Source organism: Trichechus manatus, unplaced genomic scaffold, assembly GCF_000243295.1.
Source record: "Trichechus manatus latirostris isolate Lorelei unplaced genomic scaffold, TriManLat1.0 scaffold00066, whole genome shotgun sequence".
In the NCBI taxonomy this organism is placed as follows: Eukaryota; Metazoa; Chordata; class Mammalia; order Sirenia; family Trichechidae; genus Trichechus; species Trichechus manatus.
In genome coordinates this window covers 3802567-3829129 of record NW_004444002.1, presented here as the reverse complement: position 1 = coordinate 3829129, position 26563 = coordinate 3802567, and the positions used below count along the sequence as shown (strand labels likewise).

General features: G+C 36.6%; 1 protein-coding gene across 7 annotated transcripts in view; it reads right to left on the bottom strand.

The window, feature by feature from the left end:
* Positions 1-26563, bottom strand: part of STAG2 (STAG2 cohesin complex component) — a 138285-nt gene that overhangs the window by 59916 nt on the left and 51806 nt on the right. For 5 of the 7 annotated variants that reach the window (XM_004379591.2, XM_023734281.1, XM_023734280.1 and 2 more), the window contains exons 2-4: positions 11939-12078; positions 8019-8097; positions 4204-4368 (exon numbers count right to left, since the gene is read on the bottom strand). In XM_004379591.2, the coding sequence (XP_004379648.1) occupies positions 4204-4368; positions 8019-8097; positions 11939-11982 (288 nt within the window). In that variant the 5' untranslated portion in view covers positions 11983-12078. Of the gene's footprint in view, positions 1-4203; positions 4369-8018; positions 8098-11938; positions 12079-16892; positions 17020-26563 lie in introns of those variants that run through there. The other 2 variants (XM_023734279.1, XM_004379592.1) reach the window with 2 other exon arrangements.

Here is a 26563-nt window from a genome sequence, read left to right as displayed (position 1 = left end):
TGTCCAAGAATGTTCAAAACAGCATTATTCCCAACAGCCAAAAACGTTAAAACAACCTAAATGCCCATAAACTGATAAACAGATAAATAAAATATGGTATATCCAAGCAATGAAATATTACTTGGCAATAAAAAAGGAATGAAGTGCTGATAAGTGGGACAACATGGATGAACTTTGAAAACATTATGCAAAGTCAAAGAAACCAGTCATACAGGATCACATATTGTAAGACACCATTTATATGAAATGTCCATAATAGTTAAATTATAGAGAAAGAACTTATATTGGTAGTGGCCTAGTCCTGGAATGGTAGGGGGTGGAGACTCACTGTTAATGGGCGAGACGTTTCTTTATGGAGTGTTGAAAATATTCTAAAAGTAGATTGTGGCAATGGCTGCACTTGTGAATATACTAAAACTCACTGAATTGTACATTTAAAATGGGTGAGTTTTATGGTACATGAATTATATCTCAAAACAATTTTTTAAGTAGAAAGTAGGACTAAACTAAAAAATAAAAACAATACTTTATTCTTCTGGGGGAAGAGGCAACCATAAACTTGACAGAAATAATTTTTAAATAAAGGAAATCAACAACATTAGGATGCTAAACAGCTAATATTAAAGACTAAAAGTCGGGAGGGTAAAATGTTTCTAAGTTACATACCAATAAATACGGAACCCAAGTCTAAACTGAGTAAGTAAAACAGGTGATTTTGGTGCAATGGATTGCTTTCGTGTGCCTTTCTCACCATGGTCTTGTAACTCCCACACAGGTGACTGGGCGGGACTGTGTGATACGGTAATTGTGGCCCACCAAGGGGGTTGGTCAGTTTTGCCATCACACTGGGCATGAAATGAGCCAACCCAGAGGCAGGAAAGAGAAGAGCCCACCACCACCAAGGAAGCAGAGACCCAGCAGCAGGAGATGGCGTGGTGGGCTTCCAGGCCCATGAGAGAGAAAGCTGAGTGTCTTTGGGCAGAGGCGTGCCTAGCAAGGCTGGGAAGAGGCTGTCCTGATGTAAGAACTGTATCCTTGAGTGTTCCTGAGCCTGAACGGTAACCTGTTACTTCCCTAATAAACCCCATGATCGTTGAGTATTGTCTGTGAGTTCTATGTGGCCATTGCAATGAATTATTGAACCCAGCAGAGAAGCAGAGTGCCATGGGAAGGACATCTGGTGTCAGAATCAGCAAAGAAGGTGGAGAGAGGAGGCATGCCTGACCTCCACCTCACAGGAATGAGCCTTGGGCTGCTGGTCTTGATTCTCCTTTCTCCTTGTACAGTTAGAAGTCAGGCACTGCCCCCATGCCATGTTTACACCCATGCTGTTTTTGCCCCCACATCCTTTTTACAATAATGTACAAGAAAGATAATATGATTACATTATAAAGAATTATCTGGCTCAGACAGATTGACTGGAGATGTTCAGAAATTTTATTTCATTTTCTATACGTCAATCCTTTTCTGTATTTTATAACACTTTGAGTATGTTAACTAAATTTACAAAAGTGTTTTAGTATTATTCTCAATTATGATATAGGCAATAAATATCAAGAGAATATTCTTTTGGGACTGTGATAGCTTTAAAACGTAGCCCCAAATTCTGATATTCCTCCCCATTAAGAGGTGGGGTCTATGTCCCTCTCCCTAGAACAGAGTGCAGTAGAAATGACATGTGGCTTCCAAGATTAGATTATAAAAGGTCATGCAACTTCTGCATTGGTTTCTCAGATCACTAGCAAACTGGACACTCCCTCTAGAAACTCTGTCTTCAAACTCAGCCACCACACTATAAAAAGCCAAAGCCACAGAAAAGACCATCTGTAGGTGCTCCAGTCACCAGTTCCAGCTGAGACCAGCCTTCTATTGACTCCAGACTAGGTGTCATTTTAAAATTTTAATCATCCAATACTATGCACACAACTTAATGAAATTCAACATCTACTACCTCATAAAACTAGGGGGAATATGCATGGTTTCTCCTTTAATGTTAACTATTTTAAAGCCAACAGCCAGTACTGTACTTCCCTTTATAATTACTGAATTCAATACATTCCAGGGATACAAAAAAAGAATAACAACCGGTCTCTGATCAAGGAATTAACAATCTAGAAGCAAAGTCTGACATATACACGACTGTAACACAATACGCTAAGTCCTATAATAGAAAATAAAAGTAAGAAACATATTTAAGAGGAACAGACAGTGTCTGGGAATGCTTCTTGGAAAAGGAGTGACATTTGAGTTAGTCAATCCTATCTGATAAGAAGGGAGGAAGAAAAGCCTATTCCAGGTAAACAGAGAAACAAGAACACACTGGGGACAGAATACATATTACGGCTACAGAATAGCAAGTATGCCATAAGGAAATCTTGGCTGGAACTTTTGAATAAGGAAGAAGCCTTGGAAGTTTCTAAGCAAAGGAACTCTCTTAATGAAATTTCACTCTTGGAAAGGTAACACAAGTGGGAGTACACATAATGAATTGGAGGTGGAAAGAAAAAAGATTCAGGAAAATCAATGGAGAGATACAGCAGACATTCCCCCTTTTAAGGGAGAAACACACTTAGAAAAAGAAAAAGAAATGGCATAGAGTGTAAACTTAATGCATGGCAAACCAGAAGCAACACAAAAACAAGGAAAATATTCATTCTTAAAACAATGGCATACCATTAACAAAAAGAATTCAATACAAAGCTTATCCCTCACCATATCCTATTAAAAAAAATTTAATGAGCCAAAAAGTTACAGCAAAAACCCTACAGACTGGACAAAAATAGAACAGCCTAATTAGCTGTGGATATGTCAAGATTTCTGATGTTAACAAAAACGAAAGATAGCAGAATAAGATCAATGCATTTAACTACACAGAACAAAATATTGTAGAGGAAAATAGAAAAAAAAGGAAAGTAATGAAATACATAATACAATTGACATAGTTTATCCCTTTAATAAAATTAACCAAAGGGAGACCTGGAGAGAGGGAGTTAACTTCTTTTAAGCAGGCGATGACTAAATAAACCATATCCAGTAATATAGTATTTTACAGCTATCCAAAAAGCCAAATGTGTATACAAAATAATCATTAAAAACATTAAACATTAAGTAGAATCCACATCCTAATCATAACTGTACAAAATCAAACTTTCCTATATGAATACATGAAGATGAATTAGAATATGAATAAATTTGGTGTCAATTAAGTTCTTTGCTCTGTAAAATTGTTGAAAGCTCAACCAACAATTATTTTTATATTTTACATGTATGATAATTCTGTATTAGTCACAATTACGATTTTTTCATTTACAAAACCACACACATTTAGATAACTATGCTTATAAATAAGATTTGCGTTTCAGTTATTAATAACAGAAAGCTTAAATGGTCAGTTCTCAATAAACCATCCTTGTGCATCTTTTATTGATCAAACAATTCTATCAAGGAAAAAAAAAACTATTCCCTATAGGTTTTATAAAGTAAATAAAAACTTTATTAAGTATGTAAGTATAGTGTTTATTTAATTTTTAAAAACCATACGGGTTTAGCCTACATTGTAAAGCCTAAATGCTTCTATTGTCAAAAAATTACTCAGAAGAAACATAATTAGGATCGTTTGATATGGATACACCTCCGACTTTTTACTCTTCTCCTAAGAAATAAACACAACCAATAAAATTTGTAATAGACAACAGTGACCAAAATAACTCAATTCACTAAAGTGGTTATCAAATATATTAGGCCACCCAACCAAGAATTCTATATGGGTAAAGTACTTAATATTTTAATGGAAGCTATATAAACTCAGAATAACAGAATAAGTAGGAAGAAAGGCCTGGCGAACTACTTCTGAAAATCAGCCAATGAAAACCCTACGCATGGGATTGTCATGAGTTGGGAGCCTACTTGACAGCAGCTAACAACAACATAAGAATTCAGGGGAAACAAAACTCATAGCCAGGATTTATATACATGTCATTAAAACATAATACAACAGAAAATGACTCAAGACACAGCTTAAAGGTCTTGCGTCTGAATAGACAAAGCCCTCGTTTTTTGACTAGTTTGTTGCATTTTTCTAATAAGTAGCATTAGAAATATATTTTAAAGATAGAATTAGAGAAATCAGGGATATAATAATTTATATAACTCACTAAAGTTTAAAAAGTACAAATAAATTGGGAAGGACACTACAAATATTACCTGCATAGCACTCTTGCCCATTTTAACAACTTCAAACAACATCATGTTTTCCACTCCATTCTGTTGGTGATGACCATTCATTCGGTTTGGACCAGAAGGAGGTTTTCCTCCTCCATTTCCACCTTTGCCCTTTTCTCCTGGGCCCTTTTTGCCTTTTTTACAAGTCTGCAAAAAAAAAGGTATACCAATATCCTTGAGAGTTCAAAATTAAGCTACAGCAGAAACTGCTGATAAGGTACATTATTATGACATGCTTAAACTTGACCTAAAGGAGTGTGCCGGCCCATACATTATAACAAAACGACATGGTTGTGACACTTAACCTCTTTGTGGTGTCAATTTTTTTCATTTGTATTACCATATAACCCACACGACATCATGCTCAGCCTCTGGAGTCAGACTTTCCAGGTCCAAATTTCTGCTCCTCTTATTAGCTGACTGATCTTGGCAAGTTACTTACAAACTGTGCTTCAGAGAGGTTTTCTAATTTGTAAACTGGGGATAGACCTATGCGTACCTCATAGGGTTGCTGTGGTAATGAAAACAAAAAGACTTAGCAACATACCTAGCACATACTAAAGTCTGAAAAATATTTGCTAATATCATCAGTTTAAAATGAGAAAATATATGTTAAAAGGTGCTCAATCCATGCTATTAGAGTCTAAATCGGATAGAAAGACTAACTGGAACAATTACTTATACAAAATCCAGGTCTGAATCCATTTAAAAAATTAAAGTACAATCATGGCATAAAAAGCCCTGAAAATATCAACGAAGTTTGAAAATCACTGCAAAAAAGATCTCTAAGGTAGAATCGTAGAATTCCCCAGAGCATCATAAACCAGGGTGGCTGTCTCCAAGCATCCCCTATGCTGCTTTAAGAGTACAGACTGGAATGGGCAGCAGGAATAATAAAACTCTTGTCAAATAAGTGGTTTATACTTTGTTCAACACTTTAACTTGATTTCTGTTACTTCTAAATCATTACAGTGCACTGAACAAAAAATTCTAAACTATATGAATAGGTGTATCAACCTCATTCTTGTCCCAGGCCCTCCTTCAAACACTTATCATGAGAACTCAATAAATGAATACTATGGAAATGAAGCCCTTTTATACAGAAGTTGACAGTATTGAAGATGGGGGCTTCATAAATCAGTGAAAAAGTTGTCTGCACGTCTCAGTTATAAAATATCTCCCACAGCATTTATACCTTGTTAAAGAAAAACAAACCACTTCCTAAGTCAAAGTCCCTATTTCTAAAATGGAATTAGGTTGATTAAGATCTTTACAGCAAAAGTTTGCTGACCCCTGGATTAGACAATTTCCAAGGCCTCTTCTAGAGTCACAAATTTCCATGATCTACAGCAGGCTTGGCAAATTTCCTATAAAGGGACAGATAGTAAATATTTTGGCCTTGCAGGCCACATGCAGTCTTTGTCGCGTATTCTTTATTTTTTTATTTTTACATCCCTTTAAAAAATTAAAACCCATTCTTAGCTTGTTTGAAGCAAAAAAAATAGGCTTTCCAACCCCTGATCTACAGATAGATCTACAAATTTATTTCCACTAACAACAGCTTGTGTGTTTTTGTACTCTATTCCATAGGTCCTTCCTCCTATCATCTGCTCTTCAACAACTAATTCAAACACCTCCCCAACAACTGAAAGATAAGACTTGTTGATTTAGATTACTTTGTTAATAAGATTCAGTCTTTGGGAACCTAAGTCATTAATTCCTAATTATATACTGAAAGGCTTCTGTCCCTAGTAGAACAACTTTCAGAGATAAGAGAGAGAAAAGATCAACTACAAAGAGTACACTAGAAAAACTATAAAACGCTCATGTTAATTAACATGAAGCTGTATATTTGCAATTTACTTAATCTATCATATGCTTCAGTATTCCCTGTCGGTATGGAAAACTAATTAGTACAATTAATATGGCTCAATGGATATGCTGTGCTAGAGAAAACAATGTGCGAAGAGTGATAATACAAGGGAAGTACAAGAAGTAAACATGCTACCCTGGGAACAATCTGGTAGAGGAAAAAAATGTCTAAAAACAAGAGTTTAGTAGGAGGCATAGTATAGTGGATTAAGAGCAACACCTTTAGATAGACCTGGGTTCAAATCCTTTAACCACTAAGCCTCTCTGGATGTTTCCTCATCTATAAAACAGGGAAGTTAGCTAATGTACAGAGTTTATTTAAATATTAAATCAGATAACATGTAAAATTATTAGTGTGCTCCACACAGAATACACATAGTATTCTGTCAAAAAGCAGTTGCTCTTATTATAATAAATCCTTGATCTAATCCCTAACACCTCACCCACAGTAGTGGCTACATAGTTAACCAAATTGTGGCACAAAAACCTCGGAGAGTCTTCTATTCAGATGCCACTCTGAGTCTTGTCCCAATTTGTAAACAAAATCAAAGCCAAAAGTTGATTAACAAAAAATAATTTTCGAATAACTGTATAAACCCGTAACCTGTTGCTGTCAAGTCGATTCCAACTCATAGCGACTTATACGCCAGAGCAGAACTGCCCCATAGGGTTTCCAAAGAGCGTGTGGTGAATTCGAACTGCCGGCCTTTTGGTTAGCAGCCATCACTCCACCACTACACCACCAGGGTTTCCAAATAACTGTATACTGCCCCCCAAAATTATGGCTGTCTTTAGATAAATTAACACTTTTATTCACATCTACTCCCCCTCCTGCTCTCCTATTCCCTCCCACCCTCCTTTTCTGTCTTTCTCAAAACTTCTCCTTTTTAAAGGGCTAAGCATACAAAATTATGTAAGACATGCATTATGCACACTCTAATATCCAAGGACTAGATAAATTATGTTTTATACATAAAATACAATGCTATGCCACCATAAAAAAAATCACAAAGAGCTATATTCACTGATACGAACTTTGTGAACAATATACCATGAGTTTCAAAAGCGTATTAAAAAACAGTTTACATAGTATGGTTCCATTTAAGTAAAACTCTATATGCATGTTTATACATAGGCATGTGAATAAAAATATGTTTGTTAAAATGTTTAATAATAAGTTACCTCTAAGTAGTAAGATTACTGCAAATTTTTACTTTGTTCATTGTATTCTTCTGTTACTTAAATTTTTTTAAGTAAATGTGTCATGAAAAAATAAAAATACTAGATTCATTGGGGGGGAACGTTGAAACAATAAAAACAAGTCATCTTTTGCACAATGTATTTAAACACACTCATAGTCAATGATTTAACCTTTTCACCAAGTTATACATAACCCTCAAGCTACCCACTCATACCCTAAACTTGCATTCTACTGACGCAGAACTTAACTTTGTCAATTTTTATCACTGACATTACTTACATCAGGGGTAAAACAATTGTCAGCTTTACTCCATTAGATTTAAACTGGTTGTATATTTAGAGAGCTTCAGAATAAATTTTATTTATTGCTTTGCTTTATATTTGACTATTCATGAGAAAATAAAAATAAAGCCAACAGAATACCAGATTTTGCTTAGTATATGTGCTTTACAAAATGAACTACTAGTAGTTACCAGTAACAATGATGTATCATTCATTCTAACTTGACAGCAAAACACAAACTCAAAAGCAATTATTTGGTCTAGAAGTCAAACAGGCCTCATGTATTCTGAAGGCTCACCATGCTAATCAGGAAAAACTAAGCCATTTTTAAAAAATAAAAATGGCAGAGACATAGCTAAATAAAACTGTCTAACAGTCCTAAAACAATTCTTTGTATATATATGACCTTACAACCAAAATAAAGTCACGTATTTGGTACATACTTTTCCTTTGCCTTGCTTTTGGTTTTTTCCTTCAATGTCTTCAAAATCTGTGTCAGAAGAAAAATGTGTCTCTGACTCCCTGTGGCAGAAAAATAAGCAAATATTTAAAATTTTTCTTAGAAATACAGACAGAATTCCTAATTTTTGCCACCTTTTCTAAAAGAAAGGTTTGGTTAACTCACTGCAAAGCTCCACATTAACATTACAAGTAATTAAGATGCTTTCCCAAAACATCATACCATTGCACATTACCAAACATCCAAGATTACATAACCAACTACAAAACCAGTACTCTAAAACACAAATATCTAAACATTTTTTAAATTTTTTGTTCATTTTTAACCAAAGCCTAAAAAGTAAACCTATGGCTCTCAAAATTTAACCCTGGGAATTAAGGTGCTTTGTTATAATGGGTTCGTTTCATCTTCTGGTTCAAAGACCAGCTTGATCAAGGAAACCTGTATTTTACCACTGAGCACTGGGTAAATTACGGAGTTTAGCAACATTAAAGATCCTCTGACCTCTCCTGACTCAAAAAAAAAAAAAGCTTCAAAATCTACATGTGAGATCACTATTGTTGTTGTTAGGCGCCATCGAGTCGATTTGGACTCACAGCAACCCCATGTACAACAGAACGAATCGCTGCCCGGTCCTGTGCCATCCTCACAATCATTGCTATACTTGAGCCCATTGTTGCAGATTACGAACGTGTTATTTCTGAAGGAGTATGCACAGAACATTTTTATAAATAATTGATCAAAACCTTGTGTGAAGTAAAGAAGTGGTGAGCTACAGTCACTTTGTGATCCTGGACAAGTGACAACCTTCTCAAGGCCTCAATCTTCTCGGCTATAAAGACAATATGTTGCTCAAGAAAGAATGAAATCTCTAAACTTTGTTTAACAATCTCCAAGATATAAATCTATAGTTGTAAGAAATTCTCCCGTACTTTTTGGCAGGGGAGGCACTTTGTACAATGCGGATTTTCTTACGTACATACGAAGTAGAATGACTTAAACACACATGTGATGCTTCCTATATGTGTAAACATGGGTCTAGCTATCTAAATAACAACGTTGTTGTCGTCAGGTGCCACTGAGTCACTGCTGACTCACAGCAACCCCACATGACAGAGCAGAACTGCCCCATAGGGTTTCCTAGGTTCCAACCTTTATGGAATCAGATAGCCAGGTCTTTTCTCCTGCACAGCTGCCGGTGAGTCCAAAGCACTGACCTTTCAGTTTTGCTTAGCAGCTGAGCAGTTAACCATTTCGCCACCAGGTATCCATAAATAATATCATACCCTAATTTAAATCCTTAAGGCAAGGCATTTATATTGGCATTTGGGTCACACTGGATTTTAGAAGTGAGCTGCACCCATCAAACAAAGGTTTTACACCCTAACTGTGTAAACTTAGTACAAGTTTTACTTAAAATAAATGCAACTAAAGTAAAAGGCTATCTTTGTAAAGCTAGTCTTCTCTAACCAGATTTCTTCTATTTCATTTTTATTGCTACAATAAACAGTTATCCAGAAGCTGTGAGGTAGAATACTTGATAAAGTAATGGTTAAGATGCTAGCAGGAAAAAATTACTATTTATGGCTCTTGCCTATCAAATTATTTAAACAATGTATTGAAGACAGTGGCAATCCTAACTATGTTCTATAATGGTGAGAGGAAAGGATCTGTTAATAATGCTGTTTCCCAGAGCATCAAAAACTGAATGACTACTATAATGTTAACACTTCAACTCATGCCTGTTACATCTTGAGAAGATTGTTGTCATCAATGTTCTTCCCACATACCTATATGGTCTTACAAAAAAAAAAAAAAAACTGAAAATGTTTTTAAATATCTCAGTGTATAAATAACACTTCTTTCTTCCCAAACCATTTGTGGGCTATCAGCTCTCTTAGAAAGCTCAGTAAGTGCTCTAAGTTTGTAAAAAATCACTAGTCTTCCCAATATTCCAATCGCCACAGAGTTATCAGAGGCTCAATTACACTCTTAATCCTCTAAGCCGCCAGAGGTTTGACTGCTAACCAGAAAGGCTTCTGAAGAAAGCTGAAATTAGTAATCAATCAGAGAAAAAACTCTCCAAAGTCTTTCTTTGTCCAAGGCTTTCCTGTGTTTTTAACATCAAAAGAACCAAAAATAAAACAAAACAAATACCCACCTACCCTAAGTGAAATAACATATCTGTATTTAAACCTGATGGGTTTTATCACGTGACTAAATCTCCCACTCCTTTCTCTTTACCATGTCCTCCCTCCCACATACCCAATCAAATGCTGAGTCTATTCTACCTCCACAACATCAATTCCTTCTTATCCATTATCCTATTTTAGGCCCTAATTATCCAAGATATTCTAACAGTCTAGTCTATAACGAAAACCTTTCTAATAGTATCTAATCTTAATTAATATATTTAAGATACTTTATAATCTCCTCCTTACATCTTTAAAATATGAGCACATAAAGGCAAGTGCGTAATTTAACACCTCACAGAATCTAATATAATCTCCTGTACACAGCAAGGACTTACTATTTTAATAATTAACTTTAACAGATAAATTTAAAACTTAGGATAACAGGTAGTCACCGACTTACAACGGGACTCCATTCCGAAGACTCCATCGTTAAGTCGGTCCTGATATAAGTCAAATACCTCTTTTTTTTTTAAGTTTTAATTATTATTGCCTTTTATTATCAGTATGTTTATAAATCTTATCAGTATCCGTCTCTGGGGTTGGAAACATTACATATAAACTTACAAATGTATTCTAATACACACATACATAAAAAAATACGCAAATCACGAAAAAAGGATGTTTTAAGTGCTGTTCATCATAACTGGAATACATTGTAATTCTGTTTATGAAATCTTCATTAAAGATGCTATTTAAGAAACTTCAAGTTAAAGTCATTTACTGATAATCTGAGACTAGTCAAAACCAAAATTTTATTTTTCTCAGATTATTCCACAACTTCCTTTTAAAAAGTCTCAAGAATCTTAAAAGAGTAAATATACAGTGAAATTAAAATCATGTTAAAAATTACACTTTGAAATATTGGCAATATCCTATTAGACCCATTATTTCTACTAAAGATAACAGTATCATTAAAAAATATGAAAATCAATATACGATCAAAAGTAGACAATGGCTGTCATCATGTACAATGGTATCTATCAGTTGCTTTCAAAATGTTTAGAACCACACTCTTTTCAAATCAAGTCTGAAATACATTTCAGACTCTAATTTGATATAGGTATATGTGTGTGTATAAAACAAAATTAAAGAGTTCCACGAACAGTTTAACTGAGGTAACTTGTGAAACTGGAGCTTAGTGTGAAAACCTCAAATTCTCTCCCACAACAAAAACCAAGGAGTAATTAAAATAAAAGATGACTAAGGACTATACATAGCTTTTAAGACTAAGTCAAGAAAATTGCTTTATGGGCCAATATGCCTGTACTTTGTTTCTGGGGAAGAAAAGAGGGGGTGCAACATGTCCTGCCCTCTTATACTTGTTTTAGCCTGTCATCATTTCATTTTATACCACAAATCTCACATTACATCCTAAATACCACTGCACAGTGTATGTTCCTTACTAATGAGCACATTAACTTTTTAAGAATTTCATGGCGCTCCCTCAAAACAGCTGCTATTGCAAAACCAAGTATGGACTCGGGACTGCACAGCAAGAACTATAAATTTTGTAGTATGTAAATTACAAAATAAAAACAGCAGAAAAAACAAGTTTGAAAGAATTACTGTCATAGAGTCCAATGAGTCTAAATATAAACTGTTTCAAAGTATACATACTATCTCATATATCTTTTCAAGCAGAAATTATATTAACTTCCTATTGTGAAAAAACAAGTATTTAAGAATTATCACAATATAATTTACTTACTGTAGTAGATTAAAATCAGTTGGTATTTCTGGAGCTGCTATCATTTCTTTATCATCTTCTGGAACGCTCCACTGTCAGAAATATATTCATATATTTACGTGGGTAAAATGATGATTTGCTTCTTTCTTCTAAGACAATTCCTTAAAATGGGAGAAAAGATGCCGTATTTATTATAAACACACCAAAAATATTGGGAGGAAATAAATATCTGTTCTCAAAAGCTAAATTCTCCACGTAACTCCTGATGTGTTTTAGTGAATAAGGATTTCTTTTCCTTGCATTTGATTGCTTTTCTAGACGTAAATTTGTTACAACTGTTGTACCCCCACAGTAAAGACAGATACAAAGAAGCCTGTTATCACAGATAATTATTTTTAAAAATTGTTAAGATTCTATAGCCTGATTTAAAAAGTATATACCCTAGAGGAACCAGATATGATTCTTTTACTGGCCCTGAAATCCCTACAACAAGTTTAAACTATAATACGAGATGCCTGAAAATTCTATGGCTTTTTGCTAATGTTCTACAGATATAATTGAAAGGAGCTAATAAAAGAACCCAAGATACAATTAACAAACAGTTTACAAGCAGGTATTCTTTCATCAAAGGACTTGATCAACAAAGTGAAATGACAACCTACAGATCTGGAGAAAATTTTGGGGAACCATATTTCTGATAAGGGTCTAGTATCCAAAATATATGTAATAAGATTTCAACAACTTGACAACAAAATGACAAACAATCCAATCAAAAAATGGGCAAAGGACTTGATCAGAAAGTGCACCAAAGAAGATATTCAAATGGCTTGCAAGCACATGAAAAGATGCTCAATGTCATTGTTGTTAGGTACCATCAAGTCGATTTCCACTCATAGCGACCCTGTGTGACACAGTAGAACTAACTAACCCCATAGGGTTTTCTAGGCTGTAATCTTTACGAGAGCAGATCACCAGGTCTTTCCCCCAAGGAGTCACTGGATGGGTTCGAACCGCCAACCTTTTAGTTAGCAACCAGGCACTTAACCATTCCACCACAGGGCTCCTTCAATTTTATGCTATTTAAAAAAAAAAAAAAAACCCATCGCCATCTAGTCTAATTCCAACTCATAACAACCCTATATGACAGAGTAGAACTGCCCTATAGTGTTTCCAAGGCTATAAATTATTATAGAAGCAGACTGCCACATATTTCTCCACAAAAGCAGCTCGTTGGTTCGAACCGCTGACTTTGCAGTTAGCAGCTAAGCGCTTAACCACTGCACCATCTCAAAACCACAATGAGATACTAACTCGCCACCATAAGAATGGCAATAATGAAAAAAAAAAAGGACAATAACAGGTACTGCTGGGGTTGTAGAGAAACTGGAACTCTTATCCACTGCTGGTGAAAATGTAAAATGGTACAGTCACTGTGGAAAACAATTTGGTGGTTCCTCAAAAAGTTGAACACAGAACTACCTACCATATGACCCAGCAATTCCTATCCTTGGTATATACCCAGAGGAAGTAAAAGCAGGAACACAAACAGAAACCTGAACACCAATGTTCATTCTAGCACTTCTCACAATAGTCAAAAGGTGGAAACAGGACAAATGTCCATCAACAGATGAATGGATAAGCAAAATGTGGTATATACATACAATGAAATATTACTCAGCCATAAAGAGAAATGAAGTTCTGATGGATGCCCAACATGAATGAACCTACAAAACATTATGCTGAGCAAAATAAGTCAGCTGCAAAAGGACAAATACTGTATGATCTCACTTGAAATAAGCAAATTCATAGAAACCTAAGATTATTCGTGGTTACCAGGGGTAGGAAGGCTAAAGGGGGATTTTGCATAGGAGGCACTGAATTTATGTTAATGGTGGTGGTATAATTTAGAAAAGGATATTGACAAAGGTTGTACAACATGAAGAATGTAGTCAATGCCACTGGATCATACATGTGGAAATTGAATTAGTTAGTTTTGTGTATATTTTTACCACAAAAAAAAACAGATGGTTCTTCCGTACAAAAAATATACAGTCTAAACTGTAACTTATTAGTAAATAACCACTTCATGATAATACCAAGCTGTACTGAGAAGGGGAAGAAATATTAGATCTGATCTAACTTACAATCAACTTAAACACCACCAATAATGTCATATGGATAACAGATGGATGCCATTTGTGACCAAAGTAAGTACAAATCTGGCGGTAAGAATTATTATTTCTAGTTTTGAAGGTCAAAGATGTAATTCCTAAAAGAGAGAATTATATAAAAGCACATGACCACTCTATAACAAAAAAGAAAAATCAGGCTGGCTCTGATAGTCTTGGTCTTATGGCATGTATCATTTTGTTTTATTCCCAAGTGAATCTAGTACTTGGTGACCACCTAAAGAAAAAACAGGTAAGTCTAAACATAGCAATTAATAATAATGTTCAAGTATAATGATCTCTTACAACACAGCAGACATAAAACTAACAATTTAAATTTTCCATTAATTTAAAATCTCCAGAAAACATCATGAAAGGTTACAAATATTTAATTAATACACAGAGGTTCAAAACATATTTCATAACTCATTCTAGTCAGGCTGCTACGAAGAGGAAAATAATGAGGTAACAGGAGAAACAAGAGGAATTAATAATCCACAAATTAGGTCCTAAATAATCAAGAATTATCTGTACCACCGAGTTTATCTTTTTTCAGAAGAGTACTGTGGTGTGATAGATCGCTTTTGTGTGTGGCCTTTCCAGCCAAGGTCTTTTAACTCCCACCCAAGTGACTGGGTGGGACTGTGTAGATAGGGTATTGTAGCCCACCAAAGGGACTGGCTGGTTTTGCCATCCTGCTGAGGTTGAAATGAGCGACCCCAGAGGCAAGAAAGGAAATCCCACCACCACCAAGGAATAACAGCCAGGAGCTAGCATGTCCCTTGGACCTGGGATCTCTGCGCTGAGAAGCTCCTGGAAGCAGGAGACTGAGAGAAATTGTGGGCTGTAATCCTGAAGACAGTGAGAAACAGTGGCAGGAGAAACCCAGCAGCAGAGAACCGGCAACCAGGCTCTCAGAGTGAGAAAGCTGAGTGCCTTTGGGCAGAGGCCTGGCTCCAGGGAGAGGCGTGCCTTGAGTACAGCTTTGAAGAGGCTGTCCCGAGTGTTCCTGAGCCTGAATTGTATGTAACCTGTTACTTCCCCAATAAACCCCATAATCAAGAGTAATGTCTGTGAGTTCTGTGTGACCATTGCAATGAATTATCAAACCCAGCAGAGAACTAGAGGGTGCCGTGGAAGGGACGGTTGGTGTCAGAATTGGTAAATATGGCGGAGAGAGGAGGGATGTTTGACCTCTGCCTCACAGGAATCTGCCTTGGGCTGTTGGTCTTGATTCTCCTTTCCCCTTGTGAAGTTAGAGGAAGTCAGGCACTGCCCCCGTGCCATTTTTAAAAGTACTCATATAGCAAAATCTTTATTTAGATATGACTGTTAGTTTGGTCTTCCCCTTGCCCTAAATCACTGCTCCATGATTGCTCCCCTCCAAGATCACAGGCTCTATCCTTATTATAACCTAAGGAATTATCTAAGTAGTACACCAAAGTTCTGAGGCTGCTCATAACATGTAGGACACAACTACCTTCCTCATATCCTAAAACATTTTAAAAATGAAACTATTTTCTTTTTTAAAGGGAGATGGAGAGGAATAGAGCTAGTAAGTTCTAACCAACAGGTCAGGTCGTCTAGGTGGCAAGATGGAAATAAAGGGTTCATGTGATGCTGTTATGTCTGTCTCTCTCTCTGAGCATTTAATAAAACCAAACATATTGCTTTCCTTAAATATACAGTTTTTATGCCAACTTTAAAAATAGTTCATAAACCTTAAAACTCTTAGAAGAAAACATAGGGTTAAGACGTTGGGACCTACTTTTCAACAATTTTTACAATGACACAGAAAGACAAAATAAATAAATGAGACTTCATCAAAATAAAAACTTTCGCACATCAAAAGACTTTTTCAACAAAGAGATAACCTAAAAACAGGAGAAAATTTTGGGGAACCATTTATCTGATAAGAGTTTAATATCTAGAATAAAGAATTTCTACAACTTGACAACAAAAATAACTCCATCAAAAAAATGGGCAAAGGATTTAAATAGACAATTTCACCAAAGAAGAAATACAAATGCCCAACAAGCTCGTGAAAAGATATTCAATATCCTTAGTTATTAGGGAAATGCAAATCAAAACCACAATGAGCTATCATTTCACACACACTAAGATGGCTATGATTAAAAAGACAGAAAACAACAGGTGTTGGTGAGGATGGAATGAACGTAAAATGGTACAGCCTCTCTGGAAAACACTTTGGCAATTCCTCAAAAAGTTAAACACAGAATTACCATGTGATCCAGCAATTCCAATCCCAGGTATACAACCAAAGGAACTGAAAGCAATAATGCAACCACGTACTTATACACCAATGTTCATTGCAGCACTACAGCCAAAAGGTGGAAACATCCTAAATCTCCACCAAAGATGAGTGGATAAACAAAATGTGATATATACATAGAACTTTGAATATTACTCAGCAATAAAGAGAAATAAACTCCTGATATTCGCTACAACGTGGATGAACCTTGAAAACATCATGCTAAGTGAACTAAGTCAGTCACAAAAGGACAAATATTGTATGATCTCACTCATGAAATATGTACAGTAGGCCCATGTTTATTAGTGGTTACCAGGGGTGGACAGGAGGGAGGGGGAAAGGGAGACTTGATGCTTAGCGGACACTGAGCTTCTGCTTAAAATCAAATCTGTGGCCATCAAGTTGATTCCGACTCAGAGCGACCCTACAGGACAGAGCAGAATTGCCCCATAGGGTTTCCAAAATTGTAATCTTTATGGAGGCAAACTGCCACATCTTTCTCCTGTTGAGCAGCTAGGGGGTTCGAATAACTGACCTTTGGTTAGCAGACAAGCATTTTAACCACTGCGCCACCAGGAATCCAGCTTCTGTTCAGGGTGATGGAAACTTTGGAAACAGACTGGGGTGATGGTTGTAACATGAATTGCACGTGTAAAAAATGCTGAAATGGTAAATGTTCTGTTACATATATATTTACCACAATAAAAAAAAAATTCAAGACAAAAAAACAGTTCATAAATCTATTCTCCTAAAGAATCACAGGTGAAGAATATCAAGAATGTATCACTTCTAAATGGGACTAACGAGGCACAGCAGTCCAGGGACAAGGACTAGAAGGCAGGAGGAAACAGGAAAGCTGGTGATAGGGAACCCCAGGTTGAGAAGGGGCAGTGTTGACATGTCACAGGGTTAACCATTGTCATAGGGCAATATGTGTACTAACTGTTTAATGAGAAACTATTTGTTCTGTACACCTTCATATAAGGTACAAAAAAAAAGAATTATCTATGTGAGATCAAATGGACAACAGCAACTCAAAACGTTTGCTGGGAAGCCTAGGGGGCAGTGAGTTGAAGATAATGGTGATGGAATAATTTGGAAAAGGACAGTGAGAATATGTAATTGATGTCACAGAAATGAACATGTAGAAACTTTTGAAATCATGTATCTTTGGCTATGTATATTTTCACCAAAAAGAAAAAAGAAAAAAAAGGTCCTCCAAGGTCGAGAAGGGAGAGTGTTGACATGTCATGGGTTTGTTAACCAAAGTCATAAAACAATTATGCGTACTGACTGTTTAATGAGCAACTATCTGTTCCGTAAGCCTTCATCTAAAGTACAATAAAAAAAATTTAAAAAAAAAGAATGTATCCCTTCTCAGAAGCAGATAAAACTAAGTATCGAGTAATATGTTTGTTGTCAGGTGCTATCAAGTCAGTTCCGACTCATAGTGACACTATGTACAACAAAAGGAAGCACTGCCCAGTACTGCACCATCCTCACAATTGTTATGTTTGAGCCCACTGTATCAATCCATCTCACTGAAGGTCTTCCTCGTTTTTTGCTGACCCTCTACTTTACCAAGCATGATGTCCTTCTCCAGGGACTGGTCCCTTCTGCTAACAAGTCTAAACTATGTGAGACAAAGTCTCACCATCCTCGCTTGTAGGAACATTCTGGCTGTACTTCTTCCAAGACAGATTTGTTCGTTCTTTGGATAGTCCGTGGTATATTTAATATTCTTCACCAACACCATAATTCAAAGGCATCAATTCTTCTTAGATCTTCCTTATTCATCGTCCAGCTTTCGCTTGCATATGAGGCAACCGAAAATATCATGGCTTGGGTCAGGCGTACGTTAGTACCCAAAGTGACATCTTCGCTTTTTGACACTTTAAAGAGGTCTTTTGCAGCAGATTTGCCCAATGCAATACGTCATTTGATTTCTTGATTGCTGCTTCCATGGGTGTTGATTGTGGATCTAAGTAAAATGAAATCCTTGACAACTTCAATATTATCTGTTTACCATGATGCTACTTAACAGCTGTAATCATCCATTAATAATCAGAACATGGAATGTACAAAGTACAAATCTAGGAAAATTGGAAGTTGTCAAAAATGAAATGGAACACTTGAAGATAGATATCCTAGGCATTAGGTGAGCTGAAATGGACTGATACTGGCCATTTTGACTTGGACAATCACATGGGCTGATATTCTGAGAATGACAAATTGAAAAGGAACACTGTAGCATTCATTGTCAAAAGAACATTTCAACGACTATCCTGAAGTACAATGCTGTCAGTGATAGGATAATATCCATGCACCTATACAAGGAAGACAAGTTAATACGACTATTACTCAAATTTACACCCTAACTACTAATGCCAAAGAAGAAGAAATTGAAGATTTTTACCAAGTTCTGCAGTCTGAAATTGATCAAACATGCAATCAAGATGCATTGATAATTAACCGCCGACTGGAATGGAAAAGTCGGAAACAAAGAAGATCAGCAGTTGCCAAATAATGGTGTTGGTGATAGGAACTATGCCGTAGGAAGACTGTATGACAGAATTTTGAAAGACCAATGACCTATTCATTAGCAGTAACTTTCTTCAACAACATAAACAGCGACTATATACATGGACCTCACCAGATGGCAAACACGGGAATCAAACTTACTACATCTGTGAAAAGAGACGACGGAAAAGCTCAATATCATCAGTCAGAACAAAGCCAGGGATCAACTGTGGAACAGACCATCAATTGCTCATATCCATGCAAGTTCAAGTTGAAGTTAAAGAAAATTAAAACACGTCCATTAGAGCCAAAGTAAGACCTTGATTATATCCCACCTGAATTTAGAAACCATCTCAAGAATAGATTTGATGACTAATATACTACATTTCCCGAAATAACACACAATCAATTTCTAGTATAAAACGAAGTAGTCTTACCAGGCCAAATTATTCTACACATCACAGGATATACTAACATGTATTTGCTAATGAGAAACAAAAGCAAAACAAAATTTATGAAAACATGAGCTCTTAAGATAAGGTGCCTATATTTCAAAAAGGAAGAATGGTCTATCAGGGTCTCACAGATTTATTTAAAAAAAAAGATTAATCTGGCCAACTGTCTATCCCAGTGAAATACTTGTTTCAAAAAGTTTCTAAATAACAAGAAATTCATCTAACCAATTAAAAGTATCCACCAGGTGCCAAACACAATACTAGTCAATGGGGATATAGTAGTGAACAGGACAGCAATGGTCCTTGCTCTTAACAAACTACTTGTACAAGAAATGTAAAAAACCTATTTCTACTAGAAGGCACCTGCCTCTATTGTCAGCTAATATTAAACAAAATAATACTAAATTCCATGTACCTAAGTTTTTACTATTTTTATCATTCTCTAAATACCCAATTTGCCGTAAGAACAGTTCATGAAAGCTCCACAAAAATCATATATATTGAAGTTGCTTTGTAATATCAGGAAACCCTAGTGGCGTAATGGTTAAGAGCTGCGGCTGCTAACCAAAAGGTCAGTAATTCAAATCCCCCAGGTGCTCCCTGGAAACCATATGTGGCAAAGTTCTGCCCTGCCCTACAGGGTCGCTATGAGTCAGAATCGACTGGATGGCAACGGGTTTGGTTTTGTTGTATCAAAAGGCAGAAAAACAATACCAACTGTTGGTTCTGAGGAATTTTTTTAAAGTAAATTTTAATCTACATGAAGAGCTGAGAATGTTTCTCTTTTTATTTTCAATGTCTACAGCTGCATAAAAGTACAACTTGCTTCCCCCAAAGACTTACATGAAAAAATTCACAAACAATATCCTTAAATGTGCTTAATATCCTCTATCCTAAGTTGAGAAACCCAAAACTACATGAATATGCAATGCTCAAATAAAAGTATAAGTTTAAAAATCAAACTCACCCACCGTTTCTGGGCTACTGCAGATTATTAATTTTTTTTTTTAAATATGCTCAAAGATCACAAGGTGGAGCTCTTACCTAGTGTCAAGGAAAAACTTTAAAACAGAGAGAGGTCTTTATCACATGTACCAGTTCTCTACAACTAGTTTAAAAGAGTTAACCTTCAACAGCTTTGGGGGATAAAGCATTGAAATAACACCTACTTTAAGTCTCAATCACTATTTTTTTTCTGGGGGAAAAAATATCTCCAACAACTAGCTTCTGCTTCTCCTTAATAAAATGTTAAGGGACCACATTTGTAGATGAGTTGTACAACATACTTTTTAAAATAAAACCACTTCTTTAGGTTCAAGTGAATAGTATGCTGCCATTAAATATTTGTTAAATATATTCATATATAATTATTGGGATTAAAAAGTAATAGGTGATTATATATTTTTTAATTCTACATTAAATTCACATAAACTCTCTCCTTTTCATATAAACAGATATAAAAGCTCAAATCTGTTCACCACAACTTTTAAAGTTATCTATAATTAATATGTTTATGACCTATTACTGGGAGTTTAGGTTCCACATTAAACTAAACAACAAATTTTTTTTTCTTCCACTTCTAAACGCCTGTTGGGAACCTATATACTGTAGCATATAAACACAAATATATAAAAGTTATATACAATTATGCTTGCATCTTTAACTCTAATAATAAACATCTGTTGAATTCATTAAAATTACCCCCCCAAAAAATTACACAGAATCTTATTTTTTTCTTTTAACGTCATTTAAAAATCTTGAGGCAATTTTTATTTTTTTTCCTCTAGAAGAATGATTGTCTTTCAATTCTCTTAATTTAATCCTTCAGAATCAATATATCAGTTGGGGAAAGGGGGAGCACTTAAAAGTAGCCGGTGTGTTAATTCTCTCACTAAAAATATTCAACTGCTAAAAGCTGGCAAATTCAGCACATGCAACACACTCCACCCCTTATCTTAACACTCCTCCCAAAAGGGTCACATCCTTCTATCTATAAGAATCATGTTCAGGAAATGTATATATGTCTTTCTAAAATGCCACCATCATTATAATACAAACACTTAAGAACAGGAACTACCTAAATGTCCAACCATGGATTCAGGGAACATCGATGTGATTAATATAATATTCATACACTGAAATTATAATTAATACAATATTCATACATTGAAATTATGATGGCTGTGTAGCAACATACATAACGTATGATACATTAAAAACCCTACATTAGGATACAAGAGTATTAAAAAGCAAAAAAAAAAACAATATATCAGGGTGGTAGAAATCTCGGTTATTTTTAAATTTTAATTTATGATTTTATTGTTAGAAGAAGAAAAAGTAAATTACGATGGGAAGGTTTTTTTTATGTGATCTTTTAAAACCCGAACTCTCTGAGGTAATGCAAAACCATCTATGGTCCTAAAATCTGATTCATTCATATATCAGGCCCAGAATTTTGTAAGAGAGAATATTTACTACAACTCTGAGAAGTTCTATTATAAAATTATTTTTATTATGTTCACCTACCCAAGATTAGCAGGGAACATTTTCTTATAGCCTCTTGACAAACGGTCCAAAAGGTATCTATCTTCTTTGCTTAGGACACAACAGACAGAAGTCTGTCATTTAGTTTGAAATTATAAGTATTAAAAGGTAGACTAGTTCCTGCAGTAGAACATTTAATCAAAAAGGGAAAGTTACTAGTATTTCTTATGTCAAATGATGCATGACTTTGAGTCCGCAGGGCAAGAAATGAAAAGCTCACCAAAAATTTAAATTACACATATACCTACCTTCAAAAGGAAAAAATCTACTGCCCCTTTGATGAGTAATAACTTTTAAACAAGAATCCTCTTTACCCAAAAGATACTTTTTCTCCACCTGTTTATCTCCCTAATTTCTGCTATAGTCTTCTGAGTAAATGACACGGTGAACAGAATGACAAATCAAGCAATACTCATATATACTCAAGCCTGTAGTGAAATTTTAACCTAAAAGCTTCTTGATAACATACTTACCTTACAGCTGTGGCACAGTGGTTAAGAGTCTGGCTGCTAACCAAAAGGTCGACAGTTCGAATCCCCCAGCCACTCCTTGGAAACTCTATGGGGCAGTTCTACTCTGTCCCATAGGCTCGCTATGAGTCTGAATCGACTCGACACCAACAGGTTTGGTCTTTTTTTTTTTTTTTTTTTTACAGCCTACACATATCATTTCCAAATATGTTCTCCTTTCCACAAACCTGGATGGGATCCTAAAGGATCCCTAATGGTAGGCTCCGCTCTAGTGCAGGAATGGGTAATCTGAAGAAGTATGCCTGGAAGAAATGTGCATACATAAGGGAATTAATGACCCTGTCTACATTTCCTAACTAATGCTAAGAAAAATCCAATACCTGCTCTTACAACCTTAAAAACTATTAAAAAGGGGAAGGTGGGAGGCCAAAAGCAAAAGGCCTTTGTAAAATAACTAAACTGACAAATTAAGCATGCCTAAGGCCACAACACTTCAAAAGCAACTTATACTTTCAACGGGAAGGAACAATCTGGGGCACAATTTACACAGATATGGCATCTCTACACACTGCCAGAAACTAAAGCCAGACAGAACTGGAAACATTCACCTGTTTCCCTCCTATTTTAGGTGTATGACTGTATGTGCTCAGCAATCTTGCTGGTTTCCTTTTCTCCCCACATTCCCCAATACTTTCAAAATGTGACGAAAGCCCTCAAGACAATTAGGACCACCTGGTTCAACCTGCACATTCAGCCATGCCCCAATTCTCAACTACCAGTTCCAATTTCTGTAGAAAATCTAGCATGCCACTCTTCAACTTAGCAACAAGGGGGTACTAATCAGTTTTCTGTTGTTGGGGAGTGGGGCCACAAGAAAAACTTTCTGCCTGATTCCTGCAGACCCAGTATCTACCACCTTATACATCCTTGCAGCTTGTGGCTGCTGAGTCACCCAAAAATCAACACCTTGCCTTGTCCTTGCTGTAATACATCCACCACCCCTTCTCAGGAATCCTGCCCCTAAATTCACCCTAAAAACAGACTCCCTGTATCTCTCGTGTTGCCCTAATCTGAATTCCACAACACTGCCCTCCCCTCATCTATCTGACCATACTGACACTTGCCGCTGCTAGACACTGGATACCATCTCTTAACCTGACAGACTGGATATATATCGCCTATCTAAGTCTGCCGATTTCACAGTTTGCCCTAGCACATTGCACTTGACTAGACACTATGGGGTTCTATTCCAAAATAATATCAAAACAGGTAAAACATTTCTTTTATCAAATACTATGACCACAAAATCATTTCTTATTTTGCAAAGGTCAACAACTAACGCCTAATTTTTTGAAATGCTTTTGTTTATTTTCACCTCTTCATCTCACTTACTCATCTCTTCGACTCACTTATTCCTGAATGCCATAGGACAATTTAGCTTCTTGCACTGAGTTAGCTTTTTAAAACACACACATACATTAACATAACTTTGTGAATGTTAAAGACATCATGAATAGAGGGCGGGGTCAAGATGCCAGGAGTAATCAGGAGCTTCCAATGGACCCTCTTACAACAAAGACCCGAAAAAACAAGTGAATCCATTATTTATATGGCAATCTGGGAGCCCTGAACATCAAAGGCAGAGCCGAGGAACCGAACTGAGCGGCAGGGGGAGGCAGAGACGGTTCAGAAGAAGTGAAGAGTTGCCAAACCTGACTCGATGAGAGCCTGAGCCCTTCAGGCCAGCTCAGCTCATGGGTGAGCAGGGAGGCTGGCAAGCAGCAGTGCTCCGGAGGCGCATTTTCCGCACTGGGAGAGACCCAGTGCCAGAGAGTCTACACAGCCACCCAGAGCCAGTGAAAAGCAGCCACAGATCCGTGAAAAATAAGTACTTGTGTACGGCCTACCACGCAGATCAAAAACACCCCATTAGGGAAAAACCTCTCTCCCATTTACCTCCCTGCTCCCTGCTCTACACTGGGTCCCAGACCGGCTTCAGCAAATGCTGGGTCCCCTGGGCCGGAAGTAGTATCTGTCACACGCCAGGAGCCATTCTCCCTGCCTTGGAGAGTGAACAAATTACAAACGGGAAAAAATTAACTGCCGGCTTCCCTAAGCCAGGAACCCAGGGTAGGCACAGCTCCTTTGCCTAGGCACATGCATAAGGCATACACAGACTTTTAGTGCCTTTCCCCCTGCACAGATTTGTCTGGGCCCATCTAAACAGCATAAGCCCTCATTACTGCAGTACAACAGGGTATATACCGGAAGTTTAACTTCAACTCTTTCAGCTGTGAAGTGGCAGGTTCTTGCCATTTGACACTGCTCTACCCATTAAGTAGGGTCTTCACCTAGTCACATCAGGGGCCTGAGGACTGGTGGCTCCACCCACACCAGGTAGCAACCTGCGATAGGGGCCCGTGAATAAGAGGTGCCCCCCAGTCCTTACAGCCAACGGCATTAGGTGCTCGCAGTCTGGCTGCAAAACCCACCCACCTATGTGCTTTAGGGAAAAAGGAAAAACCTTCCTCCTGGACACTCAGGGGTAGCCGTCAACCCACTGCCTTGTTCAGAGTGTGTCACTCTGCTGCAGCCAGATGCCTGTGCCTACACCAATCACCCATGTCTGTCTAGGACTGTAAGTGAGAGCTTACACCACACACTCACTGGCTATCTACCTGAGCTGAATCCATACAGGAGGGGTGGGCAGACTCCTGTGCTCACATACCTAGTAACAGATCTAACCACCTGGTGACAGGACATTAGAGCTTCAAAGGTGCCAATAATCAACCTAGCTGACATGAGCAGCCTATTTGGGCATATCAAAACGAAACAAGAAGCTAGGAAACAGTAAGAAAACATAAAATAAATAAATATAATAACTTATTGATGGCTTGGGGACAACAGTCAATATCAAATCACATAAAGAGGCAATCCATGATGGCTTCAGCAAGCTCCCAAAATAAAGAATCTAGAAATTTTCCAGAGGAGGAAAATTTCTTGGAATTACTGGAGGCAGAATACAAACGATTAATATACAGAACTCCTCAAGAAATTAGGAAGGAAATTAATCAAAACGCGGAACACACAACAGAAGAAATTAAAAAGATTAGAGAAGAGTATAATGACAAATTTAACAGACTGCAAGAATCCACAGAGAGGCAGCAATCAGAGATTCAGAAGATTAACAATAAAATTTCAGAATTAGACAACTCAATAGAAAGTCATAGCAGCAGAATTGAGGCAATGGAAAATGGAATTAGTGAGAATGAAGATAAAGCATTTGACACCAACTTATCTGAGGAAAAATCAGATAAAAGGATTTAAAAAAATGAAGAAACCCTAAGAATTACATGGGACTCCATCAAGAGGAATAACCTACGAATGATTGGAGTACCAGAACAGGGGAGGAAAACAGAAAATACAGAGAGAATTGTTGAAAATTTGATGGCAGAAAACTTCCCTGATATCGTGAAAGATGACAAGATATCTATCCAAGATGCTCACCGAACCCCACATAAGGTAGATCCCAAAAGAAAGTCACCAAGACATATTATAATCAAACTTGCCAAAACCAAAGATAAAGAGAAAATTTTAAGAGTGGCTAGGGATAAACGAAAAGTCATCTACAAAGGAGAGTCAATAAGACTAAGCTCGGACTACTCAGCAGAAACCATGCAGGCAAGAAGGCAATGGGATGACAAATATAAAGCCTTCAAGGAAAAAAACTACCAGCCAAGAATTATATATCCAGCAAAACTATCTCTCAAATATGAAGGTGAAACTAGGGGATTTCCAGATAACCAGAAGTGTAAAGAATTTGCAAAAACCAAACCAAAACTACATGAAATACTTAAGGGAGTCCTCCAGTTACAAAATCAATAACATCAAATAATAACCCAAGACTAAAACACAGGACAGAGCAACCAGGTATCAACCCAGATAGGGAAGTCACGAAAGTAAATCAAAGCTAAAACACTGAAAATAGAGAAACGGATGTCAATATGTAAAAGATGATAACATTAAAACAAAAAAGAGCGACTTAAAATATGTCGACATAGATTTTTCATATGGAGAGGAAGTCAAGGTAATACAAAAAAATAAGACTGGAATAAACTTAGGAAAATAGGGGTAAATATTAAGGTAACCACAAAGGAAACTAACAATCCTACAACTCAAAATAAAAAACTAGAAAAATATAAAGACTCTGCAAACAC